At 36.9% G+C, this 12,797-nt stretch overlaps 1 protein-coding gene across 2 annotated transcripts in view; it reads left to right on the top strand.

Moving 5' to 3' along the window:
- The window catches only part of HIBADH (3-hydroxyisobutyrate dehydrogenase), an 85,242-nt gene that overhangs the window by 65,023 nt on the left and 7,422 nt on the right, over positions 1 to 12,797 (top strand). For both annotated transcript variants that reach the window (XM_069772667.1, XM_069772656.1), the window contains 2 exons: positions 5,930 to 6,063; positions 6,627 to 6,703. In XM_069772667.1, the coding sequence (XP_069628768.1) occupies positions 5,930 to 6,063; positions 6,627 to 6,703 (211 nt within the window). The remainder of the gene's footprint in view (positions 1 to 5,929; positions 6,064 to 6,626; positions 6,704 to 12,797) is intronic.

The raw sequence follows: 12,797 nt of genomic DNA on the forward strand, positions 1-12,797 counted from the left end.
GAGACACCATAACAAGTCGTAAATGGTCCCTGTGACAGCAGCCCCTTGTGAGGCTGCATCTGTAGAAAATGATTAGAACAATTGCATTTTAAAGACGGCTCACATTGCAGCCCGGTCCCATCGGCCCTCTTCTTTATCTCTGCTGATGGCAGACTGGTTAAAACATTTAAGTTCTTTTGAGCAAATTAAGTGATTTACTGTGTTTTAGTTATATGGCAGCAGAATAGCTTCGTAGGTCTAGCTTTGATGCTGATTTTTATAATAGAGAGAAACACAAGCCCTTTGACTGATAGTGTGTTGTGGTTTTTTTTTTCTAAGACTGTACCATTTACTTGTTTCCTGGAAATAGATTGAGGATGGCAGACATTGTCTACGAAGCAAGTAGACTAGTCTTCTCGTGGTTATTTTAAATTTATAGTATGATTTAAAATGTTCTGCTTTTATTTCCAGTTGGGATTTGTAGCTGATTTTGCCTATACGTGCCTTTTAATTGGTTTTGGATTTATATATGTAGCAAAACAATAGTAACTTTTTCAGTTAATCTTTCTGTGTGTATCTTGGTTTAACTTTTTGTGAGTTGCAAAAGAGAAAGTATTTCATGTGAGCTGGCAGGTACTTAAAAAGAACTGCTTAGCCCTTAAAAACGCACACACACAAGATGCACAGATGCAGGCTCTCAAGTTCAGCCTATCTGAAAGAGAGCAAACATGACAAGAAACTGCTTGTTTGAGGCAACTACAGTTGCTTAAGCTGCATTTTTGCAAAAATATCGGAATAAAGGACCAGTGTTCCTTTGCACTTCCAAAAGCCTAACAGGCAAAGCCCCAACTCACATTTGAGGGTGCAACATTGTAACACAGGAGAGAGGATTAAAACTCTGGCATTGTTTTTCTTGTTTGGTTTTTTTTATCCAGTTTAGGTCACAAAATTAGTGTTAAAATTGCTCAATAGACTACATGTTGAATAGAAAAGTGACAAAATAGATTTTTTTTTTTTTTTGCCTAAGCATCTTGATGTTACAGCTCTCATCTCCAGCTTGTCCTTCGGAGTCTCTGAAGCAGCTATATTCACATTGTTTCAGTTTTTCTTCTCAACTTTGTCAGCAACAAATTTTTTTCTCTGCAGGTGCAACACAACAGTGGTTTAAATATTTTGACACAGGGATATGCTTGGGTGCTCTGTGTTTTCAGCAGTGTAACAGTTTTCAGCATCACAACAGTTTTCAGCATCACCACTGTGATGGTGCTGTAATGTGTAGCCTTATAGTACCGCTTGGTTTAACTCATCTGCACTCTGCTCTTCTTACGGATATGTAATAAAACTGAAACCAAAAGCAGATACTATCATGTAACATCTTTACGTTAACATCTTTTTTTCTAGCAAATTGTATTCTTAATAAGCAAACTGACTGAAACCTAGCTGCTTTAATGATGTAGCTATAGAGAGAAGACTTTTTTTTTCTTTTTTTTTTTTTTAACTGGAAACATCAGTGGCAAATTACAAGACTTTTTTTCAACATGTTAAATACTGTTGTAATAAGCACAGAAAAGTGAATATGGAAGGGCAGGGTGGCTACTGAGCTAGGCTGTCTGGCCTGGAGGCTAAAACTTGAGGTCATGTCCAAACTGTCTCAGGATAGCTGCAACCAGTTGCTACTGTCATATGAGGGCTTCTAAGCCTCCACTCACGTTTTCATCTAAAATTTTGAACTCGGGAGCTGCTCTGCATCAGGTTCACTGAGCAATCCGTTGGCGATCAAAGTGAGAAGCACATGGATTGAACTAATCCTTGCCCCACAAGTAACTCAGTCAGATGTGACAGGATGCTTTGAAGAGCTGTTCTTTGTATACCTCTTCTGATAAAAGAAATTAATTTTTCAGATCTTAGTCCAAAACCTTCTAGTACCAGAGTGGGAAACCCATCTCCAGGTGGTTATGCCATACTGCAGTGCTACTCTATAACTTCTCACCATGCATTTTCCCAGACTAATTTTTTTTCATGCCCCCTCACTAGCTACATCTCTTATCATATTTATCTGCAAACCTGTTCCTGTCAGTTTATATCTCTGGAAAAAACTGATGGTGTTATGACCTACTGACCTGGAGTTGAGCTACTCTGTGGGATCTGCTAGTGTGACCTCCTTAAAGGATTCTGCACACAGGTGTGGGGGGATCATCCTAGAGAAGCCACGTGTAGGACTGCAGCCATGGGCTCCAGCAGTCTTGCTTTGCAGCGGAGGAAATCTTACACACACTAATCACAAATACAGTTTCTCAGAAAACCATTCCCTGAGGATGAGAAGAGGCTTCTTGTATTTTGGAAAGAACAAATAGATTCTGAAGGACTTTCGACCATAATCAGCAGTGGTACATAAAGCACTATCTTAGGTGGTAAGAGATCTTTAAAAAAGTCAAAAGATGAAAAATGATACTAGCTGCTCTACTTTCTCTATTGCTCTCTTTACTGTTAGAAGCTGATAATACTTTTCTGGCTAGTGTTGTTGGTATGGAATCTGTGATTGTGAAATAAAGCTGTGCATTCTTGTCTAATGATTTTTTTATTTCTATTTTTAGCTGAAGTTATAGTTCTTGCACTGCTAGACTCCCTGCCAAATTTTTTTTTAATTGCCAGTGTTATAGATTTGCTGCATTGCTTGTTGAACTCTGATAAAATAGCTGATAGTTGGCATGGACCCTAGATGATAAAATTTACCATGAAGTAAACAGGGGTTTGTTTTTAAAAAGAGAATTTTCCAAGCCTTCTGCATTATACAACAAATTGCTCTTTTTTTCTACTTAACTAATTTATTTTTTTCTACTTGAAATGTAAGTGTTTGAACAAGTGAGAGAGTGCAGCTGTCAGAAGATTAACCAGCTGAAAACTATTGTCAGCATTAATTTTGCTCTAATAAATGACTCTCTGAAGCTATTTAGCAGTCTGTAATCTAGATACAAGGCTATTGACCTATGATGGATAGTACTGGATTTTGTTTGTAAGCTTTGACTTAAATTGTCTACTTAATTTGCTGCAGGTCAGATCACAGGATTAGTGGTAAAGGCCATTATGTGGTTTGAATAAAAATAGCTAGAGGAATGGAATGAAAATCATTGTGTTTATTAATGTAGCAATCTTTGCGGTCATGTACATAGTAAACTGGTAGCCAACAAGATGACAATGACCTGTTTGTGTTAGCTCTAAACCTAGGCTTTGCTCTTAGCCCAGTTCCTGTGAATTGCCTGGGGAGGAGTTGTTCAAGTGAGATTTAAGGATTGGCTGCAAATAGGGTGTCTCTCAACCTGAGCAGGAAGATCTTTACCACTGTAGATATTTCAGTATGTCAACAGTGTTGTATATATAGACTGATTTATTTTTTTTTAAGATGCGGATCTGACTGAGTTCTTCTGGATGCTTCAGTTCTGGACTCACCAGTACAAGAAAGATACAGATTTACTGGAGTGAGTCCAGCTAAGGGCCATGAAGATGATGAAGGGACTGGAGCATCTTTCATATGAGGAGAGGCTGAGAGAGCTGAGACTGTTTAGCACGAAGAGAAGGCTCAGGGGGGATCTTATCAAAGTTTATAAAAACCTGATGGGAGAGAATGAAGAAGAGGGAGCTACACTCTTCTCAGTAGTGCCCAGTGACAGTACAGGAGGCAATGGGCACAAATTAAAACACATAAATTTCCATCTGAAACACAAGAAAACACTTTTTTACTGTGAGGTAGTCAAACACTGGAAGAAGTTGCCTAGAGAGGCTGTGGAGTCTCCATCCTTGGAGAGACTCAAAAGCTGACTGGAAATGGTCCTGGGCAACCTGCTCCAGCTGACCCTGCTCGAGCAAGGGGGTTGAAATATAGGATCTTCAGCAGTCCCTTCCAACCCCAGCAATCCTGTGATTCTATGTTGTAATATAGGTTGAGCAGCTACTTCATCAGTGGGAGCCTCTTTCCTCTACTCTGTTGCCTATTTTCACATAATTGATAGGTATTTACTATTTTTGAGACCTTGATCTGTCAAATTTGTCTGAAATTCTTCGGTAACTTCAAAAGATGATGCATGTTGGAAGGCAGGATGGGGGAAATAAATACTTGATAGATACAAAAAGGGGCATTTCTAGACATAGTCACACAGAGCAGTTGCACAGAGACTGCATCAATTGAAATTTTTATGGGAAAGCAAACAAAAATTCTTCAAATTCTTCAGTGTGAGGAGCTGCAGTGTAACTGTCCTTGATGTCAGAAGCAAAGTTCACTACTGGCCACTTCATTCTTTAGCTGTGATACAGCACTTACATGGTCTTAAGGCTTTAAGTTGAGAGAGGCTCTGATTAGCCTGCTGTGGTTGCCCACTTTATCAGAACTTTTAGTGCACAAACTTGGTTGCCATGGGGGCTTAGTTGTGGCCTTGGTTTTTTTCTCTTTCTATTGTTCTTTATTGCATAATTTCATTTGTTAATGGGGAACATGGAAAACAGAAATGTCCTGTTTAAGTGAGATATATTTCTAACAGAATAACTTTTTTGCTCTTTGGGATTAGATTTGTTTGTTTGTTTGTTTGTTTGTTTTTTAAAAAAGCTCTGTCTTCAACTGATAAGCTTTTTAAGAGTGCATTTTCATTTGTTGCTACACAATCTAGATCAGTGAAGGCGGTTCCAGTTACACTCTGGAAACTATTTCAATAGAAACATTTATTAATGTTTATTATGGTAGCTAGTTGGTGACAAAGAACGTTGAGCTGTTCTGGTGACAAAGAACTGTGAGCTGGAGAGCAGCCTGACTTACTATAGAAACAAAATAGTCCGCCACGTGGAGGAAGAATAAACTGTTTCACTTGGGCATTCTGTAAGAACACTGTACCTAGTTGAGCATGTTTAATTTGAAAGTAGGTCATTATCTGTAGCTGTACATCCTAACAGACCAAAGTTGGATGCATAGCACAGAAAATTTATAGTGGCTATGCTTCTTGGTGAAGTGAAAAATAGTGAGGAAGCTGATGTGTTCATCAGTTTGGGCCAAATTTTCCTAGCAGTTCTACCCATTAAATGTTGGGGATGAGGAGATTAAGAATGTATGAGTAATTCATATTAGAATTAGGCTTCTTTTAAGGAATAGAGTATTTCATGGAGATGATAAATATCACAGGAGAAATTTGCTGGGTTTGTGCTTAGGAACTGTCTAATCAAAGAACTGTGGTGTGTGCTTACTGACCTGTGGTAAAGACAGGACAGACTTACAGGAATAAAACTGGGAATAATGTGTTTATGTGTGTGAATCAGTTTTACATTGTTTTTTACATAGTTCTTTACATCATTGTATATGTGTTATGTGTAGGAAACAAACTCAAAGTTTCTCAGATTAAGTAGAATTTTGCTTCAGACTAGAAACATAATAAACTGCAGAGATTCAGAAGGCTTGGTTTTATATGCCTGTGACTTTTAGATGTTCAATTACGAAAATCAGGAAGCATTGTTAAAAATTAGCCTAGGTTTGGAAAAGCTCGTAAAAGCAGAGTTAACTTTGAGCAATAGTTTGTCAATAGTTGTATGTGAAGACTAGTTTGACAAAACAGAAATTTTATTTAGTAATTCAGATATGGTGAATTTTGTGGGTTGCAAAATTGCAGGAAGGGTTGATTGTTTCTTCATGTGAAACTGTAAAGAGTGACATTGCCAGTTTTCTGTAAGTCTTGTGAATTGTTTATCTGCCAGTATGCCTGAAAGATAAGGTGGCTTTATCTTCATCAAATATTTGAAAATTAAGATCTCTGATCTTGTAAGTACTGGAACTGTAAGCTTACTTTTACATAGACTTCAAGAGGTTCGTCGTAAGTGAAGTATTAAGCACATAAATTTTACATCATCAGATCCTTACTGGTAAGGTAAACTACTTAAGTTTTTTTATATTAAATCCAGTGTTGTCTTGATGCAGGTGTTGGAGCTGCTCGAGCTGGAAACCTTACTTTCATGGTTGGTGGAGTGGAACAAGAATTTGATGCTGCCAAAGAGTTGCTGACATGCATGGGTTCTAATGTCGTCTACTGTGGAGAGGTTGGAACTGGACAGGTAATGCTTCCTGAGGGGTTACAAGTTGTCTCAGTCCTTTATTTTTGTTGCTTTTTTTCTTTAACGATACCTACTCTTTTATTCCAGAACTAAATGCATGATAATATATCTTCATACTTGTTTGCTTGTTTACTTGTCTTCAACCAAGTGTTTATAAAATAACCTCATGGCACTCTTCTCCAGCATGCTGTATAGCTGTCTGTCCTGGTGCTTCTCCGCACGAACTTGTTGAGAATGTACTTCTCACACGACAAAGATTTTGATTTTGTTTCTTCTGAATTTAGATTTACTGAATGTTCAGAAGGACAAGGAGCCCCTGCATGCCACGTATACTAACTGAGCTACTGTACTAAGAAAAAAAGTATTTCCTAATCTCTGAAGGAACCATAGGGTAGCTTTCACTAACTTCATACTATCGTAGATCTGTGCTCACTGGTGCTACCTTTAGAAGAGAGCTGTCATAACATATTTGATCATACTGTCCCGGACCTAGTTAAAGAAGATTCCTACATGTTACATCTCTGAAAATGCAGAAACTAATTGATGGTTTAACTTATTTTCAGGCTGCAAAGATCTGCAACAACATGCTCTTGGCCATCAGTATGATTGGAACTGCTGAGACTATGAATCTTGGAATCAGGTTTGTTCGATTTTTGTATTGGATTGAAGCATTTTTTCTGTGTTAACAGTTTTTGTGTTTTACAGTTGATTTTCACTGAGATGATGATTAGGTGGCATAGATAAACTTTTGCCAGAAGTTATCTTATAAAGTCATTAACGTGCTAAAGGGGTTATTTAATTAAAGTAGGGCTCTTCAGAACAGGAATATTCTCTTGTATTGGCTGTATAGGTTGTTGCATTCTGCATTTGAAGTTAAGAGTTTATTTGTTCTGCTGTAGTGCAATGTACAATAATGTTTGTCTTGCATTATAAACATGCAGAGGTAATATAGAGGTAACTTTTTGTTTGTATTCTAAGCTAATGTACAGTGTATTCAGAGTGTTATACTCCCATATGGCCCTTGTTAGCTTTGTTTACTGTGTTAAATTGTTCCAAAATATATTGTAAAGTAAAACTTCTAGCACAGTGTGTATATCAAATTAAGATCAAAGCATAAAAAAGAACATCTACCTTTCTGTTCAACTTTATCAATGCAGTTTGTCCTAATTGCCAAAACTCCTACTTTGTCAAAAAGCTGGAGTGTGCTCCACTACACTCTTGTCAATGCTAAGAGTACCATTTCTTTTCTAGCAGGTGATACATCTGACTTGTAAGTGGCAGCATAGTCAAACAAAATTATTTTTCTTTTCCAATTGTAACCTATTTATTTTGCTGTCGTCTTTGAGATTTTGTTTTCTAATAGAGTGCATGCAAGTAGCAGTTCAGTATCACAGTATTTGAACCTTTCATAAATTATTTTAGCCAGATCTAAATAATTTGCAAATTTATAGACAGAAAAGTCCTATATTTGAAGAGATTATCTTGCAATTGTGTATCTTTTAAGGGCTCTTCATGAATTATTTATCTGCACAGTTGCATCCTTAAAATTGGCCTGCTGAAACTACAGATATTGTAGATACTTATCAACTGGGCTTTGGACCATGTGTTCATGTGGATTTGATACACTATAAAAACAGCAAGAGGGCATCAAATGTTTAAATAAATAAAAAAGAATGCCTACATATGCGCACATACACGAGGCAATGTAATGGATTCACATTTCCTCTTAATTACCATATCAAGATGCAGTTGTTTTATTGAATTGCCCTTGTCTCAGATGTTAGACTATCTTGACCTATTAAGTTGTCATGTTGTAATTGAGATAAAAGAGGAATTTGCTTTGCATCAGTGCTAATTGGTTTATCAATATCCTGTACCATTTACATTTTAAAATTGAGAGTCTGTAAGATACTGAAGCATGTCTGCATCAAGCCATAATAGAAACAGTAGCATTGTTTACAACTATTGTAATCCAGTGTAGTGTAAAGCTTTCATCAGGTTCTGTTTTAAGTCATGGTTCACTTAATAAAGCATATGCAACTGATTTTTCATTATATTTTTATCTACATTTGTATGAATGATTAGAGTTAAAATTGAAGATAAAATCAAGAGGTTTGGAAAACAGATATTCTGTGCATGTAAGCCCTGTGCAGAATGAGTTGATGTCTGCAGTCACTGTAGCTTGAAGGTGTTTAGAATTTTCATTTTTCATTTTGTCCTTTTCCAGTTTAAATTTTGGCTGAATTTGTATTCAGCATTTGTAAGCAAAATTACAGTGTGAAGGTGGCAATATACAAACCTTCCTACCCTACATTCATGATAATCAAGAAGGAACTGTACTTATTGTACAAGAAACCTGCTGATTGTAACCCAAATTGTACAAAGTGCAGAATCTCATTTAGTCTGAAACTGCATGAGGTTTAAGACAGAGGCAGTAATTTAAAGCTTTATGAAGTAATTTAGAACCCTTGCATTGATTTTAATGTGCTGTTATTTAAATCATGGAGAAGATGACTTCTGCTTATAACTAGAATAAGAGCTTTCCACTTTTGGTGTGTACAAATTTCTAATGTGCAAGTTGACAGTTGTAATTCTAATTATTAGAATTGTGCTATATTAATAAATTTATTAGGTTTTCTTTCAAGTCTAAAACTGAAAGGATAGTGTGGCTGCCTAGTCTGGAGAGAGTAGGAAGCTGAACTTGATTTATTAGATTGATGCGTATCTGGTGAAGAAAGTCTGAGTCTGACCTAATAATGGTAAAGGACACTGCAAATATAAAAAATTCATAATAGGAATTGTGGAGCTTAGACATGTTCTTAACTTTTAGATAGAATATAAAATATCTTCATGTCATGCATTGTGTATATCTGCTACATCATTTAAATCTTGAGTTTTAGGGACTTTGGATAATTAATTATTCAAAATATTGCTGACTGAACTAGATGTAACTAGAAAGTCATATTACAGCACCTTCCAGAAACCAATATATACTCTGAGCCTAAGTCTTCAAAACAGAGTGATATTAATCTATTTATAAACCACTTCTTCTCTAATTTTTTCATAAACCATGCAGCCTAAATTTTCATTTTCTGAAGCAGAGAGTTACTGTTTTATTAATTTCAGATTTTTAAATTGCATTTGCTATTGTTTTATTTATTTTATATTTGAAATTATAGAATTTTTCCAAACTTCAGCGTAAGTAGCAGATAGAATGTGGTGAGGAGGAAGGAAAACTGACATTAAAGAGCAAAAATTCCGCAATAAACTCCCAGAAAAATAGGCAATATTGCTATGTAATTTCTGCATTTATATTTCACTTGCTTTTCTACTTTACTTTAACATCATATTTATTTACTAATCATCTTAATTTACTAATGAAGGTGTCCATTTTCACTAGAAGTGATTTGGTTTAGATTCTGTAACTAATTTAAAAAAAATAATCCATCCTGAGTTCTGATCACTGAAATGCCTATTTTGTTATGTTTTGGTTTTGTCATTGATTTCCTGATGCTGTAGGAATGTTGCTACTAAAAGTTAGAAGGTGTGGCAGACATTCTGGAAATGAATTCACGTTGTCATTTGTATTTTCTTTTTTTCTAGCATGACAGTGCAACTTGTCAGTAGAAAAATCTTGAGTAGATTTTGCTATATGGTTTTATGGATAATGTGCATATTGCAAAATACTGTAGTGACTTACTGTGTCAAACCAACACACAGAGTACATGTAAACTTCACAAATAAGACATAAAAACATAAAGTGATGCTGTTGACAGCCAGAGACTATTATACTTTTTCTTTTTGCTGATCATCTCAGTGTCAGTGACTTTCTTTCACTAAGCCCTGAGTTCCAGTGAAACAATGTCTAATACTAGCAAAATAAAGTTCAGAAATGAAATATTGCTGATACCTGGTTTGTGTTTAGGTCAGATGGAAGTTGTTTGCAGTCCCTTCAGAAGCTGCCTGCACAGACTCAGGGAAGGGCTTATGTGGTGACACAAGACAGGGCAAGATTGCTTAATATGGTTGGGATATAAGGGACCAGGAGAGCAATAAGGACTCTGTGGCAATAACCTCACTGCAAAATCACTTTCATACTTCCAACAGCAGAGAAAGTTGTCTCTATGAGAAGGGACTGCAGTGGCACCCAGATTTATGCCAAAAGCTGCAAATACAGCTCTTTCCTAAGGAATTTTACTGTATATGGATTTGTGCCTGCTTGCTCTTTAAATGCATAAAGTGAAAAGATGGTAAAAGAACTTTGCCCTCTGATGCTGAGTCTAAATGTAGTTTCAGTCTCTAGATCTGGCTTCTGTGAGCACCCCTGGGCTGTAGGTGGAAGACATGAGCAGAAATGGGAGTCAACAGCATAAAGAGGAGCTTATGCTGCAGGCTGAGGGATGATTAGACCCAGGCACACCTCCACTGCAAATTTTAGAAAGAGCACCTTGAAAAATAATTCCTCCAAGAGCACTGTGGCTCTGCTTTGGCATGGGGCTATAGCTGAGTCTTGTGACGGTTAGTAATGACACTTGAAAGCACTTACCTTGTTTAAAACGCCAACGATAAAGTCATTTTTAGCTGTGGTAGAAGGGTCCTAAGGTTCTGCTTGAATATTTGCAACTTCATATGGTATTTATCCGAAGTACCTTGAGATGGGAAACTCTCAACAGTTCAGCTACTTCAGTTGTTACACCTTAAAATCAGACAGGATGTATCTTTTTTGTGAGATGCCATTTCAATTTTTCTGTCTGTTCCAGACTGAACTCTTGGTGGAGTGTATGAAAATTTCAGTACGTGGTTTTATCAAAGCTCAGCAAAACTTGAGTTTTGAGGAGCGGCTCGAAGGGATCCTATTTTAACCATTTTTTTTTGGTATGTGTGTCCATTGCTGAGTTTCTGCTGTTCAGTTCATTAGGAATGTTATTGAAGAAGCATTGATTTGAGGGAAGCAATTGTTTTTGCTCTATTATAAGTACAGTTAATACACGGGCTTCTTTTCTGCGTATAAAGGAGAACATTTTGGTAATTGTAAATTCACACGGGCATGCACAGGCTCTTGCCACATCCAATGGCAAGTTGTTATGGGGACTGGCAGACTGTCATCATTTTGATAGCTTGAGCAGTATATCTCTTGAACAGCAATGGAGCTCTTATGCAGAGAGTATCATATGTTCCCAGCCAATTTACAGGGAAACAGCAATAACATTTTATCATGGTTGAGAGCCCAGTAGCTGCTTCCTATTAAACTTGCCCTTTCAGATACCTGTCTTGGATTAATTTGTTGATTTCAAATGGAAACTCAGTCTTCTCCACTGAAGCATGACTTTCTAGGATAGACTCTCACTGAATGACAATTACTGTATATTCTAGCTGGTTTCAGACCATTACAAGCTTTGGGCACAGTGGAAGACAGAGGACTTCTTCAGTAACTGACTTTAATATATGTCTAATTTTAACTGTCAGTTATATATGCACCAGTGGATGAATCCTCAGAAAGATGAAATGCAAAGCACTTCTAACTTGCTCTTATTAATGATACACTTGCTGCAAAGGAGAAAAAAAATAGGTTCAGGTCTCCTGAAGAGAATCTGCATGGTGTTTAAGAGCAGTGAAATTTGAAGAAGCAGGGATTTGAACTGACACTGTCTTCCTTTTTCTTTTCCTAGAGCAAAAATTTGCCAGACCTAGTGCAGACAATATTCTCCATATCTGTATGACACACACATATCTTTTAAAGTATACTTTCACAGAGGGGTAGTTGGAACACTGTGAGAAGAGCATTCTGTGGGAGGATTATATGCATTTTGAAATAATAAGCTCTCTGTCTTGCGGTGTACTCACAGCTGTAATTATGGGCCTGTGCATGCAGCTAGATATGGCACAAGCAGGCACTATATTGCTAAAAATACTGATCTGGATGTAACAATGATAAGGAAACAAACAAGCCAAGAGATTTGTTTCAGCCAAAAAAGCAACCTCTGTGTATCTTAAAGCTCAGGCGTTGTCTGCTCCCAATGTGGGTTTTTTGAATGACAACAATTAAAGCAGTTATTCACAGTGGCTGTTGATGAAGACTTTGATGCACTATGCAAGTTAAAAGTACAATGCAAATACTGTGAAAACTTATCGGTGCTGGAAAATACATATTTTTTTTTAAAAAATGGCTCTTGAAAGCATTCAGTTGAGTCAGAAGGTTGGAAGAAAATGGGGAGGAGAATAAAGGTTGATCCCATTCAGTCCAGCAGGGGACTTTCCTTTGAATTCCAGGGGCTGCTGCAGCAATTCATAAATAAGAGTGCACAGCAGTAGTGCTAAAAAGCTACCTTTGCGGTACAGAAAGAGATCTTGCTTTGCATAAGGAGGGCAGAATTGCAGGAGACACATGCAGATATGAGAACAGAAACCATGCTGCAGAGCCCGCTGTCTTAAATATAGTTTTTCAAATACAAAATGCTTGCTGGAATAAATAGACATAAATTTTAGCAACTATTCCATTGGTCATGAGCTTTTCTCATCTACAAATTAAAACCTTGGGTGCTACAGCACCTGGAAGCAGTGTTAGGATTGCCGTGGCTATGGAGATCTGCAAAAAGTCTGTGGTATAAGAGCTAATGTAAAGAGTGTTGACTTCTATAAAAAACCTTTATAGAAGGTTGTGGTATATCCCTTTTAAAATGTCCTTTCCTTATCTTGGATATAACTCCCTTACTTTCTTTTCTGTCATGAGCGTA

Source organism: Haliaeetus albicilla, chromosome 2 (assembly GCF_947461875.1).
Source record: "Haliaeetus albicilla chromosome 2, bHalAlb1.1, whole genome shotgun sequence".
Taxonomy (NCBI): Eukaryota; Metazoa; Chordata; class Aves; order Accipitriformes; family Accipitridae; genus Haliaeetus; species Haliaeetus albicilla.